This window comes from Lepisma saccharinum, chromosome 18, assembly GCF_977018435.1.
Source record: "Lepisma saccharinum chromosome 18, izLepSacc3.1, whole genome shotgun sequence".
NCBI lineage: Eukaryota > Metazoa > Arthropoda > Insecta > Zygentoma > Lepismatidae > Lepisma > Lepisma saccharinum.
Window position 1 is genome coordinate 15,442,884 of NC_139246.1, and position 23,023 is coordinate 15,465,906.

Sequence of the window (23,023 nt, forward strand, 5' to 3'; positions counted from 1 at the left end):
ATTTTATGTCTATATTGTACTGGCAGTAAGTAAAATGATATTGATACTTCCGCAACAGATTATGCATACTGATAATACAAAAAGTTTGTTTGTATGTTGATGAAAGCAAATGTACCAACAATAAAAGAAACAGATATACAGAGTGAACCAAAAATTAAATGATACAGTAAATTATAACATTTACGGTAAATGGTTTGTCTCTTTGGGGCTTGACTACCAAATGTTTCAACCCATTTTCTTCTAACGGTTTCAGTATATTCAGACACAAACACCATAGTTATAATGAACACCATTCTTATAGTATAACCCTAACACAAACTCTATTCCACTACTGTCCACCTACTTTTGGTTCACCCTGTATTATTACCAGATCAGAAATACAGACACTGAATGGTGTGTGAAAAGTAAGAAAACACATAAAATGGATGATGCAAAATTCTCTATAAAATATTGCATTCAAAGGCATTGAACTATATTAATATGAAGAATTTACTGCCTCTGTTTCAATCTGGTTTGCATGGGCACACAAGCACTGCACATGTACAAGTAGAGGATGATATTCTCTCAGATAAACAGCAAGATACTATTTTTTTACTTCCACATCTGACTAAGGATTTTTATCCAGTTCAACATGATATGTATATTATTAACAAGACTTAAAAATTACAAATTTTCTCCTCCAACATTAAACTGGTTTTGATCATATTTGTTTATTAGGTAGCAAAGGGTCATATTACACAATTCACTATCTCACATGTCTCATCCTATAATGCTAAATGCAGACATGCCACAACGATCGATAATAGGCCACCTCCTGTTCGAGCTTTACAGTGCAAATTTGCTTCACTCCACATTTATACGCAGATGATACTCAGTTATACTTTCCAGGTCATATTGCAACATCATCATTATTATTGTTATTACTGTATTTGCATTTAAACAGTTTACATGCTCATTAAATTTAGTGTATTATTTACAGTTATATATGTATGTGTATTATTTTATATGTAGTTTACTTATCCATTTGCATTTTATCATACATGAAATATTACACTGACAAGGGTTAGGTGACAGAGCAGCCCCAGGCTTAACCTCGCCAACTTAAAGAAATGTATTATTATTATATCTATACAAGAACAAGAGCAGTAAATTTAAGAAAGGAGCTAAATTTTCAGCTATATTATGACAAAGTTTCATGCTTCTGTATCTATTGGCTATTACAGGAAGATTGTTTAAGGGGAGGAGATACAGTTACGCACCAATTGTGCATTTATTTCAATATCGCCCGAATAAGAAGTGCTACTAAAAAAACCCTGGGTGTATCCAAGAGTATGAATTTCTCTCCATGTTGCAAGCGGAAACATTTTTTATGTTGATTATTAAGCTGGACACGATGTTTGAAATATATGATGAATAAGAATTTTCGGAATCCCATGTATTCCTTATGGGGAATCAACTTCAACATCCAAGTTACGGCTAATCAAATGGAAGTTTCAACTTTTCCGCTGGTGAAATGCATCTTCAAACTGCTCTCTTCCCGTTGACATCTTTTCCTATTCCATCTGAAGTTTTATATTCCCAAGAGAATGAATCAAATCATACTCCCATATGATCAATGCTTTTCTCCTTGCCTCCTGGCAGTGTTGCTAAACCTGATGCACATAAAGAACTAAATTTCACCTTAAGTGGAGTTAAAACTGACTTTCTTGGAACTAGATTTACGAAGGCTGTTTAAAGTGCCTCCTGGGGTGATATTAGTTGCAAAGGGGTGGGGGCACTGTTGTTATCATTAACGTTACATTGATGAGAAGTTATTCTTAGTTTTCAACATCTAGATCTGGCGGTATGGCCCATCTCAATAATACACCGATGGTCATATGAAATCAAAACTAAAGAATTCCTGGATAACAATATTATGTTAATTTCACATCAAACACAGCTCTACAAAGAAGTAGCAGAGGAGATAAGAGGGAGTGGGGCGACGCAGCCAATATAACAATATCACGTCACGTGCAAAATGTAAAATTATGATAAAAGTTGGTCTATGTGGACTGGAACCAGTGATGGCATCATAGTGGGGCACGGGGGTGGGCATCCCAGTTCACAGCTGAACAAGTGCACTAAAGAGCCAGATCTGGCTCCAAGGACACTGCCATGTAGTGAAGAGTCCCATTGAGACTGTATTGCATGCCCTTAAAAGGAACAAACTAAATGAGTAGAGTTGACACTTACACCTCTTATAATGCAATTTAAGATAAACTTTAACATTTCTGTGGCATTATAAACCTACCAATGTCATAATCTTCTCCTTCATATTGATCATAATTTTCATCATCATCATCACCTGAAAACAAAATGTTACTTCTGTAATATCATCCAAGGAATAAAATTTATTTGATTATTCCATGAGATTATAATTGTAATGTAATAAAAATTGTTACTATTATTGAGGTGACTAGTAGCTGTTATATACCTTTATATATTAGCTCAAGATTACAAAAAGTTAACATTTTGAAAAAGTTTAAACATTGCAATGTATAATACAAGGCATATTATTGGATTTTGTTTACTTTTCCTGACATCTTTAACCAGGTTTTAAATGAGCATTTTGATCAGAAGTTAGTCTTTGCTGTAATAATATTTTATCAGTGTTATCTTTACTAATGTGAGTATTTAAATTGTTCCTATATCATAAAAAAATAACAAAATGAATGAATTTTCCAAAAAGTTACAAGTTATTTATAGAAATATCAGATCAGATACATTATCAGCAATTTTACCAATTAACCAATGCATCAATATCAGTTTATACACTAACAGTTATTCTGTCCCATCTTTGATATATGTATAAAGCACATCTTCAAAATTACATATGTTAATCTTTGTATATTGATATTAATATTAAAATATGACTTTTGCAGAGCAGTGTATTTGAGTCTCGAAATTTAAGTCAAAATATTGTTATTTAATCTTAAAGATATTTCAAATGTGTACAATTAGGATAAATTCAGCAAGGTTATGAAGTTATTGCAAAAATTGTTGAAATTTCTGCAATTTATAACTTTTACTGAAAGAAAGCTACACATAGTGTTAATATTAATGGAATCTTTTTACTGTTATTTTCGTTGTCTGGTAGTAAGAAGTAAATCATAGGGAATTTTAGTGTGCATTATGATAATTACATAACAAAATTAAATTTCTTCTCACTATAACCTTTTATTACTGCCATATTGAGGCTCCCTAATGTAGTAAGCTAGGCAATGACGTAGTGGAAACATCATGCCTCGTAACCAAGGGGCTACAGGTTTGATACCCAATGGAGGCACATGGCCCATAGTGGTTCAGATTCACTATAAACTGTAGATCCAGTATCGATTAGCCTTTCTGTGCATACATTGGACTTAAAACAAACTCAAAAGGAAAAGTCTTACCATCCTCTTCTTCCTCTTCTTTTTGTACCTTCTTATCTTTTTCGGAGAGAAGTTTCGCAATACTTTCTGGAGAAAGTGATTCATCTTCTTCTTCGGGAGAACCTTTATTTTTCTTTTCTGGTAAAGAGAATAGCAAGTATTACTACTGTCTTAATAATTATATTAATTCGGTGTTTTCTACATTTCTTGGATTATGGCTGTTCTCAAATAATTTAAGCTTCATGAAATATTGTTTCAGTTTGTGTATTTTCTGTTTTCATTTCACGTGACTTTTTGGTCTCTTTAGGCTGATTGTGGTGTTGTGGAAGAATAATGATTGAATAAAATTTATGAAGGGACATTTGGGCCCATTCCAGGTCTTCAACCTGGGACTCTCAGTGGGTCAGAGGCGTGGCGTGCATGTAGCTGCTGTTACCGCAGGTAACACCGAAATATAAAGAATTGAAGAACCCGTCTTAAAATATTATTACGTACATAAACTGGTAATATTGTCATAAAGTAAACATTGCAGACTGACTTTTTTCTGACACCGGCAAAAGCGAAGAGGAGGACTGATCCGGTACCCTCCACAGGCAACATGAGGAAAGGGCCCTGAGCCCACCCAAGGAAGACTTTCCGTCGCGGCAAAGACTGTTACGGCGGGAGGAGGAGGCGGGTTTTTGGCATGACTGTTTAGCCGGTGCAGTTGCCGGTGACCTTTACCGGAAACATACCAGTGTTGCCATATTCAATTGACAGAAAAGAGCTAAGTCGCCTAATCGGGTCTATCTTACTCTGAAGGTGTCCAGTCACACTGGGGAACAATGGTGCAGTGGTAGCGTCACCGCCTTATAATCAAGGGATTCCAGGTTCGATACCCGGTGGAGGCACAAGTGGTTCGGATCCAACTTTAAACTGTCCCGATTAGCATTACTGTTCATGAAGTGGACTTAAATTGCCAAATCAAAATTTAAAAAAATCAAATCACACTGGGTCAAAAGCAAACTACCAAGTGATATTTTGTATTTACTCTAAATATCAGCGATTATGAAAGTCCTCTTTGTCCTTCTTCAACATCATGGGCGAGAAGGAGAGGAGAGGGATGGGTATGGTCAAGGGGTCCGCTGTCCTTCTAAAAATGTCAACCTAAAATTCTATATTTCACACATATAATATTATTTCGGTTACAGGAATTTGTGATAATTGTTGATAATACTGATTGATATTGACATACGTTGTCGCAGGAATGCAATAATTTCGGATTGAAGCAATGTTTTTGAGGTGGTAGAACTGTATTTGGGCGAAAACAATACTTACAAGAATAATTTCCCGATTGTTATCTTAGCATGCTCTGAAGTGTCAGGTGTCGCAGGTTCGAATCCTCAGCAAGAAATGGTTATTTCAATGTTCGTTGTTATTATTTTACTTACATAATTATAAAAATTAATAATTACATATACAAAGAAATAATAATTTTATTTCAATAATTCACCATACATCCTCATCGTCATGATTATCCTATAAAGCGAAAGCCTTAAAGGTAGCAAAGGATGTAAAATATACGAAATAGTAGTGGTGTCAGAAATGAGATTATAGTGGATTTAGCGAAACATGGGAGTGGGGGTAAGTAGTTAGGAAACAGATGAAGACTACATCTACTCTACATACATCTTATTTGAAATGAAAAGTTTCGCGATTTGGGCAAATCTGGTTTCAAAAGAACTAAGATGGCAACATTAGTAGAACTGGACTTCTTGCAGGTTCCGAAGGAAATATTGGGGAAGGGCCGATGCTGAGAGGGGAGGGGGCAAGGAAGGTGTTTCACGTGTTACAAAAGTAAACAACGGTTCGTGGGAGGGACTGTGCAGTGGGAGTTTTGTGACTGGTGTCTTTCGTCTTTATGTTGTTTTCGGGCATTTTCAATTAATTAATGAAGCTTGCTCCGAGTTCCGAGGTGGCGGGTTCATCCTATCTGAACAGTGTGTGTAATCGTGCGATAGAATATATTTTGGAGCAATCTTTCGGTTCGTTATTTTGCAGAAAAAATCGAAATTGTGGCGAAAGGGAGGCCAAAGCCTATTTTGAACGATTTAAAAACCAAATCGTCTGCTGGATATGACCGACATTTCAATGTTTCGTGGTATAACGACTATCCGTGGTTATGTGGATGTGTGCAGTTGTCAAAACTCTTTAGTTGGCCATGTACTCTATTTTCGGGTGAAAAAAAAACGTGTCGTATTCAGATGTGGATAACATGGACCATGACCATGATGCACCCAAAAATTCAAATTCAAATGAAAAACTTCTCTTTATGACAGCATCATAGAAGTTTTTTGATTTGATTTGATTGATTTTGCTTCGCTTGTGCCACTTTTGGCTAATTTGCGAAGATGGGGATGAGTGATGATATGATTAAATTGATGAATAGACATCACAAACGCCCATGCCCAAGCTAGGTTTCGAACCCGGGATCCCAGCATCATATAACTATTTTCAAAGTCGGATTGATCTGTTCTATAAGTAGCCTTCGATGTTTCTGTAAGTATCAAATTACGTATTATTGTGTCAACAACCAATGTTTGCGATTTCACTTTAGTCCTTATGTCAACATTTTTTTCCTGATTAATAACTTTACCAAAATCTAGTATTGAATTGCATACCAGATTAATATTATATGAACTACTTGGAAGACATTGGGGGGGGGAGGGGCATGAGGTGGGGAGGCGCCCAAGTCTCCCTTAAATGTCCTACTGATAACCGGTAACACTTTTAAAAATCCACGCCACGCCACTGCAGTGGGTATCATGAGTCCAGCACTCAACATGCTCAGTTACTATGGCGATTGTAAAAAATATCATTTCCAATATGAGTCAGATATATTTTATTTAGAGAATATGAATTAAAAGCAATGAATCATAATTAAGCGCAGAATGAACTATCATATTTGTATTTACCTTACTGTTTTATATGTCACATGTAGAAGACATACTGCATAGAAAAAGCCAGAGAAAAATGCAAGCTTAACCAGGAATCGAATCTCGGACTCTTGTTTGTGCTAAACATCTCTATGCTCTTTTCATAGTATTTTCTTAACAAATAATATGAGCAGTATTAGTAAATTACAGGTCAATGTACAGTAAATTTTATTTTTGGCTCAGAGAGAGAATTTAAAATAACCTGTGTAAATTTACATTGCATTTCAATGAAGTTTGTTCATATTTTTCATACACATTCCATTTTGCAATATCGAAGGTTGTAATAAATAACATGCATGGGGCTGTTTGAATAATTCTAATGGAATCAAGTAACCAATTTAAGAGGGAATTAACCAAATTCTTATTACGACATTGTTTTTATTCAATAAATGAATTTCTAAATTTGTAAATATTAAATTACATAAATTGTCAACAAAGAGAGTTCAGTTGTACAGAAAATGGAATTATACTATTATCATGTACGAAGTATTCACTATATGCTATTATTGTGCCTAAATGATCATTAATCGGTTCTGTATATATATTGCATTCTTCCATGTTGTATAAGTTACATATTTACTTGTACATTTTATTTTTATACTAAAAAAAAAATTCTTCGCTTATTATTGTGCTCGCCTTAAATTTTGTATGTAATTTCACTCCCATAGTGTATTCTTCCTTTATTTGGATTTCCTTCATGTAGAAGTTCTTCAAATCATTGCTGTCATCCTTGTCTAAAATTGTATTAATATTTTATTACTGTATGTATTGTTATATGACGATTTCCATACCTATGGACATGGGTCAATGGAAATAAAGAATATGAATAGCATGTTTTCTGTTTGGAATAAAAAATTGTTAACTTACGCATTTGTTCAAGAACGTCTGTAGCTTTGACTTCTTCCCATCCTTCTCCATGTGGCACTTTCTCTGGAACAAAGAGGAAGGATTTAAAAATGCTATATTACTCTTACTAAAGACACTTGCTTTTTTTTTTTTTACAATTTACATCTCATTTAATATTAAAGTTTCTGATTGGTAATGGGCCATAATTTTGCAGGAAAAATATTTTCATGTGTCTCTTTTTACATCTAAATATTTTACAATTCAGTTTATGATTTTTTTATTTTCAGTTAATACCTTTCTCATCTTGATTTTAAAAAAAATCAGACAAATATTTTCTTTCTTGATAACTACACTTTTTGAATGAGATTATTAAAGAAGTTTTATTCATAAGAACCAATAATCCAACATCTCTTTGTTAGAAGATCTGTTGAAAAAGTAAGTTTCTCTCATGTGTATAGTGCTGATTCTTCATGAATTACATTTTACCACGAAATAGAACATTCAATAATCTTTATATAACAGCAATTAGTTTAACAATGTCCTTCTTGCCCATAACATTTAAATACTACCCGAACATCTGTAAAATTGTAAAACATTACTTTTAGTATCATAGAGATTTTAAAATTATTTTACAGTAGGTATTTTAAAGTCTAGAAAATAATAAACGTAAATACAATTTATTTCAGAAATTAATGACAAGATTGCAGTCTTATAAAGATCTGAAATGTTAAACTTTATACGTGTATCACACATAACTACCTCTAAGCAGTGTGTTTTCTGAATTTGGTTTCTAATATAGCATATTTTATTACAAGAAAATTTTCCAGAATTATGACTGTGGATTCATGTTTCAGTGAAGCAGTGGTGTTTTCTCCCATGTTACCTTGTCTACACCCCAGGCAAACTAACTTTTTCCATATATATAGGCTGATTTTTTTAGTAAAGTCAACTATGCTAGAGCGATGCCGTGCAATGGAACCAGGCAATGTTGTTTATACCAAAGGTTAGGTTAGGTTAGTTACATGCAGGGGGTGCTCGTTCGGCGGCGCAGATCGTATGCGCAGTTGTCCGTGGATGCATGACGTCACCATCGAAACACTCGGCACGGAAAAGGCTGGTTCCTTATGCAAATATTGAGAAATTTGATAACGAATATCTTCTAAAATATAGTAGCAAGGGAAAAGTTACAACTTTTACTGTTAAGATTCATCCTTTCTAATCAATTTATCACAAAGTTGATTCAAATGTGTAAAATGGTTTTCAAGAAATCTTGTTACGAAGGAACCCCTGTTTTGTTCTCTCCAGGCTTCCAATATAAGGAAGTTTTAACTTAAGCGCGTTGGATTTCTTTTTGCTCTATGTTTTGAAATAAGATTATTTTGTTCTTATCAACTGAAATCATGCCTAAATGCTATGGAAAGCTGTGAAAACTATTATCAGAAAACTAACGGAAGAAATCTAAAATATCACAGCTTGATTGATATAAAAAAATGCGAGATTGCCCATTTTTGTGAAAAAGGCTTTGTGCGAGATCTAAAAGCAGAACTTTATTATATTGTATGTAAATGTAAGGGTGTAATAAACGTGACTGCTTCCCAGGCACGTATCCAAGGGGGGCTTAGGGGCTCAAGCCCCCCCGATACTTTTCGGTTTACACTAGATAAAATGAGATTTTTTGTTTCTTGTGGTGTCAAATAAAATAATGTGACGTTAATTTAAGGAGAGAAATAATTATCGAGGCAAGACGGAGAATATTCTATAACCCTGTTATTGGTAACAGCTCGTATCAAAGGTGGGAATCAGGGGGCTCAAGCCCCCCTTCATAAAATTTTCAGTTTACGCTAGATAAAATTAGGTTTTTGGCTTTTTGAATAATATGGTGATAATTTGAGAGAGATAATTATCTAGGCAAGACGGAGAATGTTCTATAAGCCTGTTATTGTTAATAGCGCGTATCCAAGGTAGGGATCAGGTGGTTCGAGCGCCTCCCCCCCCCGCTCCCCAAGGAAAATTTTCAGTCTACACTGATAAAATTACGTTTTTGACTTCTTGAATAATGTGACTATAATTTAAGGAGAGGAATAATTATCGAGACAAGACGGAGAATGTTCTACAACTCTGTTATTGTTAATAGTGCGTATCCAAGGTGGGCATCAGGTGTCTCGAGCCCCTTCCCCCAGGAAATTTTTCATTTTACACGAGATAAAATTAGGTTTTTGTCTTCTTCAATAATGTGACGATAATTTAAGGAGATAAATAATTATCGAGGAAAGACAGAGAATGTTCTACGGACCCTGTTATTGTTTATAGCGCGTATCCAAGGTGGGGATCGTAACTCGTGGACTCCCCCCACCAGCAAAGTTTTCATTTTACACTAGATAAAATTAGGTTTTTGTCTTCTTGAATAATGTGACGATAATTTTAGGAGAGAAATACTTATCAAGACAAGACGGAGAATGTTCTATAACCCTGTTGTTGATAATATTGCACGTAAACTCTTCTTACGCTTTCGGTGTTGTCGTAGCGAACTTGAACACTATGTAGAAGAGACTTGTCAGCATTTGGAAGCTGCACAACAAAGGTAGCGCCGCAGGTAGGGCGATTCGGATTCATTGTAATTTTTTAATCTCTGGAAAGCGCGAGAGGGAACGTTCTTGAAAAAGAGGAGGAGTCGAACTACTGGCAATATTTACGAATCGTGATCTCTGCGAAGAGTTCTAGAATATAATGAGGATATTAATACGCGGCTTCAATTTCCCGGTTGATCTGTACAACAGAATAGGTGGAGACTTCAGAGGTTAGTGTGACAATTCATACAGTCGATTAGTGATCAGTCAGTGTCCATTGGTTGCTTTATAAGATCTAGTGATTCGAAAATGAAATGGACTAAATACCGTAAAGTAACGAAGTCTACTACTAGTTCCAGTTCGGTCTCAGAGCTAAAGACATTGACGACAGCGGAACTTCGAGTAGTGCTACGAGTAGTTCGGGTGGAAAGACGAAGAGATCGAAGGTCTCTCTCTCTAAAGTGAATATTTCGGCAGTATCGGGCTGGGCATTGGAGCGATTTATTAAAAAAGAAATAAGCTGCACAGATCAACTGAAAATCAAAGTATTGAGTGATGATTTGGTTGTGCCAGGACCAAATTTTGTGTATGCAGTCCGAGAATTTCATGGCATAAAAAAATACTTTTGTTTAAGGCTACTGGGTTCGACACACACTCAACAGACAATTTTGAACACTTCCAAGTGCTTAGGCCTGAATATGAACAATTTGGTGGGTTTCGGCTTTTATAAGAGCTGCAAACATGGGAGGACAAGACACATTAGTGGTGTTCAGGCTCGAATGAGAGAGAAATATTCGTGCACTGTCTGATTCCAGTTCCCTGCACACAGCTTGAATCTTGCGTTGTCGAGTGGATTGTGCATTCCGTGCATGTGTAACACCTTCGTAAAAACACTTCTGGTACATAGATGTTTTGATGCCTGATGAGAAGAAATGGACAAACATACATATTGAGATGGTTCCGGCACACAATATTAATGCATGGAAACAGAGGAGTTGAGTGGTAGAAAATGTCCCGATTTCACGTTTTGATTAAAATGACAGCCTTAAACAGTGGCGACGATTTAGGAGATAGTGTGGAGGCAAAAGGATGGGGAGCAACTATCACACTATGGCCTCTTAATGCTTGTCTCCTTGTCCACCCCCCCCCCCCCACATTTTGGAACCCAGTTGCCACCACTGGCCTTTAACATACAATTGTGATACCCCTTTAAAAAATGGTGTTCAGCCTCCCCCCGAAAGGAATCCCTGGATACGTGCCTGCTGGTTCCCGTAAAATACACTACACTCTCCACGTTTCTCTTCTGTCTTTTCTTTGGCGCCGTCAATAGCTTCAACACGTTGTTTTTTTTATATATATTTGTCACATATTTGTTTTAATTAGTATTCTGCTCGTTCCGCCACCTGAACGCAGCAGCTACGGCTCAAAGGGCAGTGTAGTTACACCAGAAGAAGGTTCGGAAATGGCAGGCTTCAGAAGTTAACTCATCCAAATTAAATTAAACAGGTATGTGCTCTCTCTAAATTTAAATCATAGTTCACAAATAATTTGATTAAAAGTTTTAAAACTATCTGTTTTATTTAATAGCGTATTAATTGGTGCATTCTTCTCCAGCACAGCCATAGGCAGTGACCACACTACGTTCGACAATTTCTCTCTCTCTCTCTCTTATCTGCCCCCAGTAAAACGACAAAATAAGTAAATGAATGAATGTTCTTTTAGCCAAAATATGCATTTTTGTGTCGTATGTAACGGAATAATAAAAATGATTGCCCCGGGAAAATATGATTTACCCCTCCATCTTTACTATTGCGCCGTCACTAGCTACAACATATTTTGATTTCTATTGTTCCCACATATTTATTTTAATTTTAGTATTGTGAATCGTATTCCACTGTGTTACCTCACGTACGAGCCCCCCCCCCCCCCCACACACACACGTACGACTTCAGTTGTAAGTTTTAGACTAAGCTTGTCAAATATCCACTTATATCTTTGTATTCTTGAGCCATTTAAAAAAATAATTTCGCCCCTTCTTCTGGACTATTTCATAGGAATGTTTTACCACTGGAAGCCCCTTTGAAGATCGAGACCCGGGGCTATAGCCTTCCCAAGCCAGCGTCCCCTCCAAATACTCTCTTGGCCTCATGAAAGTCAAATATATGTATTTCTAGGAAATATTAATTTGACTTGGCAGTTTCTCTTTTCGAACAGGAATAAGTTTTAAATTTTAATAGCTTATAAATTTACACTAGCAATTTTGAGTAAAGGTTTTGCGTAACCCTAAAAGTACATTTAGAGACTGCAAAGTCAACTCTCGATATTTCAGATATATTAATAATTTTCATCTCAACGTCTTGTAATAATTATTTGTTACTTCAATAACCTCCTCGCAAATGTTTCTCGCATATTAAAACATAGATGCCATTTTCTGTTTATTGCCTTCTAATGCTGACCTCCGTGGCGAAGTGGTTAGCACAACGCTTTACGATGCAAAGGACCCCAGGTTCGAATGGCCGCCCGGGCATGGGTCTACTTTCCTTTCATCTATTTCTTCATATCATCACGCATCCTCATCTTTGCGATTAGCCATATGTGACAGATAAGCGAAGTAAAATAAACTAAGTCTATTAATCAATTATTTTTTTCAAACTCTTTAATTCTTCTTTAGCATGCCACGTTTTTGTTAAAATTATATTACGATTTGTAAAATGACGAAATTCTAAACACGCAACTTTCTTTGTAGCGCATCGGTCAGAAAGTTTCAGGAATATGGATTTTCAAAATACATTTTTTCACATGTACGTTGCGCCCTTTTAAAAGTAGCGCGTTTTCAATTATGTTACTAATCATTAAAAGGATGCCTCAATACCATCTTGGAGGATGACAATTATTATTTTCCCCCTCCTAAAAGTAATAATATACTTTCGCTCTCTGAATCTCCCATATAAATGCTAGGGGACGTCTGCTTCAGCCGAGCTCACTGCTTCTCCGGTGACGTCACGCGTTCGTGCAAGATCGGCAATCTTCGGATGGCTTTACCTAATCTCTATATTCCTTGAGTTACATGCATACCCTCCCTCAGAGCAAATGAACTCACTCTTCCCACTCCATGCCCGTGCGCAGTGACAACAAGAACAAAGCAGTTGTGAGTGAGCGGGCACGGAGTCCAGTCGTGATGTTTACGAAGCAGGAGCAGCAGAGCTGGTTAAAAATTTAATGTGCTAGAGCTTGCACAGCACAACAGTGTCGCCATGGACTGCAACAGGTTTGTGGTGCATCTGCATTACCATACCAAACAGTAGCAAGGTGGGTAAGAGCCTTCAAAGAAGGATGCGAAAATGTGAATGACATGCCTCGGTCTGGTCATCCCCGAGTAAGTGACGAAGACTTTCAAACTGTGTCCGCGTTAGTGGATATGGATCGGAACTTCACGATTCGTAAGCTCGACCTAATCCCTAAGATGAAGCAACCACTTTGTGGGATTTGCTTCTGAACAGTTCTTGACATTCTTCTGGCAGTAGATTGCTCTCTTCACACTATCAACAGATTAGGCAGTGCCAACGACATCCGTCAGCTTCCACATTGCTGGATACAATGCTGGGGACTATATCGAAGGCCTCTAAATCTTAGAACCATGAATGTATGTTATGTGTCTAGAAAATAAATAGTTGCCACTACTAAAAAATCAGAGCCTTGTACGTACATAGAAATTGCTGGAAAATTTGAAGTTGTCAGATTTCTGTTTTTGTTTTACTTGCATGCCTGCATTGGTGTTTTATTTCTATTACATCTAATATAATGTAATATATATTATAATAAATATGAGGGGCGACCCTAACATAGAAAGAGCGGCAATAGGGTTTCAATTTTTTTTTATTTTTCAACATACTCCACTACAATGCCAATGCACTTTTCCCATTAGTGCTCCAACGCCTGGATACCTTGCAAAAAAAATTCTTCCAACTGGTCCTCCAACCATGAGTCCACAGCCCTTATCACCTCAGAATCATCAGAAAATTTTTGCCCACGAATGTCATTCTTCAAATGTTTGAACAAATGGAAATCACTGGGGGCCAAATCTGGGGAATAGGGTTGGCAGGGCAACAATTCGAACGATGCATCTGCAATAACGGCCCTCAAATGCGTGAGGTGTGGACAGGTGCATTGTCCTGGTGAAGGAGCACACCGCAAGTCAACATCCCACACCTCTTTTTCTCGATGGAATCACGTAATTTCTTGATTAGATCGCTGTAGTATGTGCCAGTGATCATTCGGCCTCTTTGTAGATAGTCCACAAGAAGGACACCCTTGCAGTCCTAGAAAATTGAGGGCATCCCCTTCTTGGCTGACGTTTGCACCTTGAACTTCTTCGTTGGTGGAGAATGTGGGTGTTTCCACTCCATGCTTTGTGATTTTGTTTCTGGGTTGAAGTGATGGACCCATGTTTCAACCATAGTTACAAATCGGGCAAGGAAATCGTCTATATCAGCACAAAACTTGTCAAGAAGTTCTTGACTGATGAGCACTCGGGTACGCTTCTGATCTGGGGTGAGGTTTCGAGGGACCCATCTTGCAGCAATTTTTTTCATTTGCAATTCCTGGGTAATTATGTTTTGCACAGTGCCATATGACAGGCCACACATCTCAGCAACATGACGGATAGTGACTTTTGACGATCCTTCAGCACGATATTGTGGACTTTGTTAATATTTTCGGTCATCATGACAGTTTTTGGTGCTCCATATGCATGTTCATCCTCACATGACTCTCTCCCACAATTAAACTCACAACACCATCTCTTCACCATACTGTATGAAGGAGCAGTGTCCCCTAGTGTATCCACCAAGTCCTCATGAATTTTGGATACCGTCCACTTCTTCTTCACAAAATAATTGATCACCGCTCTCACCCCAGTTTTCTCCATTATGACACATTGACACAACTTCAGTCAGTTATACTCCTGTAAAAAGAAAACTGTACGCTACTCAAACTTGCAATTCAGAATGAAAGCATTCAAAGGATCACTAAACAATAACAAAATAAAAAAAAATCAATCATAACGTCGTTCTTTCTATGTTAGGGTCGGAGCAACCTGATCGCCCCTCGTATGTACAGTAAATGTGAATTGTTGCAGTAAAAGACGTCAGTCTTTCAGAAGACATCACAGCAGGGAAGAAAAACATGGGAGAAAATACATATGGATTAAAATACTCACTAATTCATGAAAGTGTTTTTTTTTAATATATATTCTATTTATTTGGTTGTCACTGCCACCATCTTTTACGGAACTTGTACTATTGTTTGATGGACTTCCTGTGTAGAATTTATGTCATTTTATGCACTGTAGCTTGTTCTGCTGCAGTATTGTTAGCTGCTTCTGAGTACCATCTGCTTCAGTAGGGGGATTCAGATGTGGTGTGCCTCTCTGATGTCTGTTTAATTCTTGTGGAAATTCATAATGGCATGAATTTTCCATGATTTTTGTGTCTCACAGAGTGTTGGCTACATGCCTGCTGCATACTTTTCTGGTGGTATGCTTATTTTATATATGTTTCAAAAGCCCAATGCACACATCTTGATTCTTGATCCTTGACTGTAGCAGATGGTACCCAACATATAATGATGCAGAACAAGTGGGGAACATCAGAATATCTAGTGGCATACAGCAACATAATACATACCATACACATGTCGAGCAAAGTAAAACAAGCTACCTAGAGGATGGTGACAATAGCCACCAAAGCTTCCTTAAGAGGAACTTTTACATATTTTTAAAATCTTTTGTGGATAAGAATACTTTACTCCAGTATATTACTATGGATATTGAATTTAGACAGAACACATTTTATAATTAACTAACTAACTAACTCTCTAGCCTTCTTAAACCCGAAGGTTCATGGCTGCAGCAACAGGCCTTCCATCTGTCCCTATCCTGAGCAAGATCTACATACTCTTTTCCATCCCTACCGATTTCCTTTAGGTCTATCTCAACGTTGTCCCTCCATCTTCGTCTTGGCCTTCCTACAGGTCTCTTACCATCAGGTTTCCCAACAAGAATCCTGTAAACTTCTCTTTCCTCTCCCATTCGTGCCACATGACCTGCCCACCTAAGTCTTCTTGATTTAATCATTCTAATAATATCTGGACATGAATACAAATTATGTAGTTCTAAATTATGTAACCTTCTCCACTCACCTGTCTCATCATCCCTTTTAGGTCCAAATATTTTCCTAAGGATCTTATTTTTAAATACTCTCAATTTATGTTCCTTTCTAAATGTAAGGGACCCATATAATACTACAGGTAAAATTATTGTTTTGTATATTTTAACTCTTAGATTCTTAGATATTAAATGACAAGACAAAAGTTTATGAAGAGAGAAGTAACATGCATTTCCTGAATTAAGCCTACTTTTTATTTCCTCTTTAATATAATTTTCACATGTTAATATTACTCCTAAGTATTTGAATTTGAAAACTGGTTCAAATGAGTTGTTATCAATAATTAGATTTTGATTATTACCTAACACTTGGTTTCGGCCTGTAAGCATATATTTAGTTTTCTCTTTGTTAACTTCCAAACATATCTCTTTAGCAGTTTTGAAAAATATTTTAGCATTATTCTTGATTGTATTTATATCATCCCCTAATAAGTCTACATCATCTGCATATGCTAACAACTGAGTTACACCATTTAATTCTAGTCCTTCGTTAGTTTCTTTTACCTTCCTAACAGCATATTGTAAGGCAAAATTAAAGAGCAATGGAGATAATGCATCTCCTTGTTTTAACCCATCATGAATTGTAAATTTGTCAGACACATTAATACCCACACGAATTTTACTTTCTGTTTCACTGGTGCATATTTTTATCATACTAACAAGCTTCTTAGGCATTCCAATCTCTACTAATATATTATATAATTTGTCTCTTTTGACCGAATCATATACTTTTTTGAAATCAATGAATAGCTATTGGACATTTTGATTATATTCCCACTTTTTTTCAAGTGTCTGTCTGATGTGAAAAATTTGATATGTAGTTGATCTGTTACGTTTAAATCCACATTGATAATCACCTATAATTTCATTAGCATATGGGGTTAGTCTTGTTAAAAGAATGTTAGATAATATTTTATATGTTGTTGAGAGTAGAGAAATTCCACGATAATTATTGCAGTTCATTTTATCACCTTTTTTAAACACAGGAACAATTATGGATTCTTTCCACTGTTGAGGGATTTCTTCTTTATTCCATATTAAACAAATTAATTTATGAATTTGACATATTAATGAATTTCCACCATATTTAATTAACTCTCCTACATGAACATTTAAAAGGTCATTAAAGTAGTTCTTCCATCTATTTAGAATATCGCTTGGGTCAGCTAGAAAATCACCGTCTTTATCTTTTATCAAGTTTACTTTAGGTTGCCACCCCTTTCTAAATTCATTTACACCTATATATAACTCTCTGATATTTTTGGTTTTGCTGTTTGTTTCAATTTCGTTAATTTTGTTTTTCAAGTAATCTCTTTTTTTTTACTTCTAAACCTGCGGTTAACTTCTCGCTTTATTCTATTATAATTGTTTAGATTTGTATCATTAGAGTTATTTAACCACCTAAGTCTAGCCTGATTTCTTATTTGTATTAGATTATGACATTCATTATCAAACCATGGCTTACTTTTTCTTGGTTTATGGTATCCTTACTTTCTTTAGCTGCTGATTCTATTGCATTACGAATGTGCTCCCAATTCTTATTTACGTCTGTTTCATTTATATTTTCATCATCATTTAAATCCTGCAAGACATCGATTCTATTGGGCAGTTTAATTTGGTAATCTTTCTTAATTCTTTCATCAGCAAATTTTCCTGTATTAAATTTTAGAACTTTTAGATTTTGTTGCTTATGATTTATCACTGCGAGTCTTTCTGTTAATTTAGCAATTACTAAATAATGGTCACTGGCACAGTCAGCACCTCTATGTATATGAACGTCAATTATACTAGTATGTCTTCTCTTATCAATTAGAATATGATCTATCTGATTATGAGTTTTACCATCTGGAGAAGACCAGGTATATTTATGAATATCTTTATGTTTAAAAGTGGTAATTTTCACAATTAAATTCTTTGAGGTTGCAAAGGTAATCAATCTTATTCCATTATCATTACTTAATTCATGAAGACTTTCTTTACCAATCGTGGGTTTAAATGTCTCTTCTTTGCCAATCTGTGCATTACAGTCACCTAACAGAATTTTCATATCATACTGAGAAAATTTTATCAAAGACCTGTTCTAACTCTGCATAAAAATCATCTTTAGTATTATCGTCTTTATCTTCCGTTGGTGCATGTATGTTTATTAAAATAATTTTACACCATCTACCCTGTAAAACTGCATATGATATCATATCATTAATAAATTCTACTGTTGTAAGAGCTGAGATAATTCTATTATTTATGAAAAAGGCTGTTCCAAAATTATGATTTTCAGTACCACCATAGAAAAAAGTATAATTTTTAGTTTTACAATTCCCTTCTCCTGGCCACCTAACTTCCTGGACAGCTACTACATCTAATTTATACTTAACTATCTCATTAACTGTGCACTGAAATGCCCCAGGCCGGTAAAGGCTCAGAACATTTTGTAATTATAAAATATTTTATGAACATATAAAAACTTATCAAGTCAATATTTAATATTTTCTTCAAATCCTTTTCATTTCAAATTAACCCAGTCAACACACTAACGTTGCCACAACGTTGTATGTATGTTGTATTTATGATGAATGTTGTATGTAGGGGAACAACGTTGTGATAACGTTGCCACAACGTTGTATGTATGTTGTATTTATGAACAACGTTGTGATAACGTTGCATCAACGTTACAAAAAAAAAACATTCCACTGAATACGCTTTAGTTTGGATGGTCACCACCATGAGCACCACAAGCGTCAGATCGGAGTGTTTTGTTTAATCTGAATTTGTATGTGCACTGACCACCAAACCTTATATTTCCTACAGCGTACACTAGATGGCAGTGCGACTCAAATGCAAAACAAACTTAACTTTTAGTAACACAAATAAGGATAACTTCAATTGTAATTAGTGAAAAAATGTGTTTTATTATCCTTCGAAAGATGTGTGAATATTGAAGTTGTAAGGAAGCTCAGAAAATGAAATATGTTGAATAAAAGTGAAACTCCCATGATAAATATTTTTATCCCAGACTATATAATCAGGAGCTAATAGTACAAAAAGAAACCTATTACCAGTTGTAGTTAGAGATTTGTTAATTCATGAAAATCTCCAGACTAAGAATAGTCTATTTTGGTGCAGCAGGAAAAGTTTCTATAATATGTAAAGAGAAACTGTGGCGTTGCAAACATGTAGTATATGCAAAAATGTGGCAAGATTGCTAATAGCTTACCATGTGAAATAACCATATCTTAAATGTGCATTCTTATATTCGTAAATTACACAGGCAGCAAGGTAATGTAATCTGTGGTAATGTTGCAAAAAAGTTGTGGCAACGTTAACCCCTTACATACCTAACGTTGTTACATAATGTTCAGTGTATGTTGCGACAACGTTGTCAACCAACGTTGCAGCAACGTTGAAATAAATGACCCTTAAACGTTGACACAACGTTTTCGCAACGTTGTATCAACATATATTCAACGTTGTAACAACGTTAGGTATGTTAGGAGCTAACGTTGCCACAACGTTGTGGTAACATTACCTTGTTGACTGGGAAGTATATTTTGTGATCAAGAAAATCATTTTTGTGCTGACTCTCTTTGTAGATTTTTTCAAAAATGTCTCCAGACTTAACATCCTCAATATTACATTGTATTTCAACCTGAGAACATGCACAATATAATGGTAGTATACTTGGAGAAGTAAGAACTGACAAGAAAAATGAAACAAATTGAGTAATCAAATGATGAAACCAGTTAATCAAATAATAATCCAAATAAGAAGGGAAGGGCACAATCTCAAGACTGGTAGAGTGGTTAGCACAACACACTACACATGACACAAAGAGGTCCTAGGTTCAATTCTCAGTCAGAGCATGGGCGTTCTTTATGAGCGTCCCTTCATCTATTTCATCATATCATCATTCTTTGCAATTAGCCAAAAGTAGAAGAAAAGCATAGTAAAAATAGATCAATCAAAATACGACATTATAATTTTACAAATTCAAGAGGAATGTGGAACATTGTAGGATGTAAATATTTTGTTCTGCTCATTTGTGTGAAAATATATGTTCTTACACTGACAGTCACACAGAACATAAACATGTATGAATTATATTGTATTTACTTACTTCTGATTATTATTTTGTACATTCCAGCTCCTTTTGCTTTATTTTCTTTTGATTTCTTTTTCTCTGGAAATAAATTTAGATAATACACTAAATAGAAGAGAGAAATATATTTTAATTATTTAAAATCTATATTGTTACAAATGTCCTTGAGGAGGCAGTCATTTTTCACCAGTTCATCATAATCTCATGTTTTGTCTGAACTGTCATTAATAGAAGGCAAAGGAATTAATGTCAAAGTTATTTACAATGTATTTTTTATTGAAATATTTATTTTTGAAACTTTATTTATTTCATATGTTTGATTGATTGATTGAGTTGGTGTTTTAAGTACACTTTATGCACAGTAAGGCTAATTGGGACTGGGCCTACAGTTGAAAGTGGGATCCGAACCACTATATGCCTCCACCGGGAATCGAACCTGGGACCCCTTGATTACAATGCGATGATGCAACCACTTCACCATCAGGAAGACAACGGTTTTGTTTGGGAAAGGTATGGGCACATGTGAGCATGTGTGAACACATCTTACATGCATATTGATGCCATGTGAAAACATATGTGAACACATCTTACATGCATATTGATGTCATGTGAAAACACATGTGAACACATCTTACATGCATATTGATGCCATATGAAAACGCACGCGAACACATCTTACAGGCATATTGACACCTTTCACAAACACACACTGTGTTCAGGTACTATGGACAGATGAACAGTTAGATGCAAATGCAAAACCCTGAAGACAGAGAATCAGTCTCCTAAATATATATATGAATAGAAAGTAAGAAAACAGTGGTTAAAAGTAAAAAATATTACTCCATCAGACTGCCGTACAGGAGATCCATCTTTGATATCTGCAGTCGGTGATTATAAATTTCTGTCGGTATCTCCTAATAGGCGACTCCGTTATTCACCTATTATTATTAAGTACCTGGGTGAAGGTAGAAAGCCCTCCCCTGTGCTTTGCACCATGCCATGAAGGTGTATAGGGGGTGTGGGGGTTAGGGCCTCACACTTTCTTGATCTCGGCCGAGCTGGGGGTGATGTTATCAGCACCATGCCCCTGGCTGCCTTTACCCCCCAGAGTTTCCTCCAGCTACCCACTTTATACAATGCTGGGTGGGCACCAGAGCCACTTGAGCAGTTTGAAAAAGTCCTGGTTCTTCCCCATTAGGGTTCGAATCCAGGTCTCTCGCATGGTAGGCAGATGCCCAGATGCCCTAACGACTGAGCTACCATGGCTTATACCTGGGGGAAGGGAGATGGGATAAAAGGCAGCCAGAGTGTGGTCAAGAATGTGTGGAAGCCTATGAATATTCTTAGAACAACTTTTATCTCTTGCAATGCCAAGAAAACAATGTCTTATGATACTCTTGATTTAAAAATTCCTCTCATTTTTGTTCATTCTACTTTGCCTTTACAACATGGTTCTGTCATATTGGTTTCCTTACTCTTAAGAATTTTTTTCCCCTTTCAATTGTTACAAACAGATAAACATATCTTTTTATTGCTATATTTTGAAAGAACGCATGCTCACTTCATCCTACATTTGAGGTCTGCAGTGCACAAGTGGCGTAACTCCATTCATCCATCCAAAGAACAGGCCAACTACATCAAGAATTTTCATCCCGAAAAAATCAGGGTTACCAGAACATTGCATTCAGGAGGACCATAGAATTGATTTCACAACCACCGAGATCATCAATAAATCATCAAATTTCTGGGACCGTCTTATCAAAGAAGCAATAGCCATACACGGGGAAGAGGAAAACCTCAACAGGGATATGGGACTCGAACTAGACCCAGCCTGGTTAGCGATAATCAACTGGGAGCGTGGATGTCAGAGAAAGGCCACCTGATTGGCCTGCCACCTACACCGAACCCTCTCACACCAAATACATATAACTTCACCCTAACTAATCTCTGCACTTCAATCCTTGAAGATGAGAGTGAAATTAGCTCTTGAAAGCTCAGAAGCCTATCCAGTATTCACCTGGCTGATTGCCCGAGAAAACCTCTTCAATCTCCATTCAAGACAGTTTTAAGAATGAAACACATTTAGATAACTTAGTACTATGTTTATCTAATGGAGCACAGACATTGTGGTGCCTTTATGAGCAACAATTTGAAACTTAGCCGATACTTACTTCTAACACTGAAATATTGGTACTTCATACTTCTAAGCTATATAACTCAATTTTCATGCCACTTGCGCTCTGAACCCCTAATTTATTTATAAGTTACATTAGGGATCCCAAAGTATGTTAACAATGCTTATTACAAATAATTTCCATCATCAAACTAGAATGTCATAAGAATTTCACAAACTTAGTAAAGTGTGTATAACAGTGTTGAAGTGGTAATAATTATATGCACACAATATGACTACAAAATATTAGTTACAGTGTAAAGTTATGGCAAGCAGGCAAATTTGAAATATTTCATTATTTTTTAACCATAAACTTACTTGTTTCTTCTTTAGTTTTCTTTACAAGGCCCTTCTCTGAATTTAGTTCACCTAATGCAGTGGTCATGTATTGCTCTAGAACAAAAAAAAAAATATAGTGGTTTTTCTCTTTTGTTCTAAATTAAATAGTTCGTTGCAATACTAATAAAACTGAAAAAGTTAATATTTAACAAACATATAATATGCAACACTAATTAAACTAAAAACAGGTAATATTTAACAAACATAATATTTAGATGACAAAGTCATTTTAATTTATTTATTGTATGCATGAATGCGTTTATGTATAGATGCATATAGAGCACAACTCTCTCTTTCCCTCTCTCAAGCACACACACCAGAACAGCACACACTTTTCTACACTGGCAAAAGAAATCTGATACATATTATCAGAACCTGCTTACTAAGAAAGGAA

At 35.9% G+C, this 23,023-nt stretch overlaps 1 protein-coding gene across 23 annotated transcripts in view; it reads right to left on the bottom strand.

Annotated features, from left to right (window-relative positions):
* The window catches only part of LOC146002409 (uncharacterized), a 229,609-nt gene that overhangs the window by 149,422 nt on the left and 57,164 nt on the right, over positions 1-23,023 (bottom strand). For 21 of the 23 annotated variants that reach the window (XM_083140191.1, XM_083140194.1, XM_083140174.1 and 18 more), the window contains 5 exons: positions 22,609-22,683; positions 20,136-20,198; positions 7,253-7,315; positions 3,432-3,548; positions 2,291-2,344 (listed from right to left, as the gene is read on the bottom strand). In XM_083140191.1, the coding sequence (XP_082996317.1) occupies positions 2,291-2,344; positions 3,432-3,548; positions 7,253-7,315; positions 20,136-20,198; positions 22,609-22,683 (372 nt within the window). The remainder of the gene's footprint in view (positions 1-2,290; positions 2,345-3,431; positions 3,549-7,252; positions 7,316-20,135; positions 20,199-22,608; positions 22,684-23,023) is intronic. The other 2 variants (XM_083140190.1, XM_083140187.1) reach the window with 2 other exon arrangements.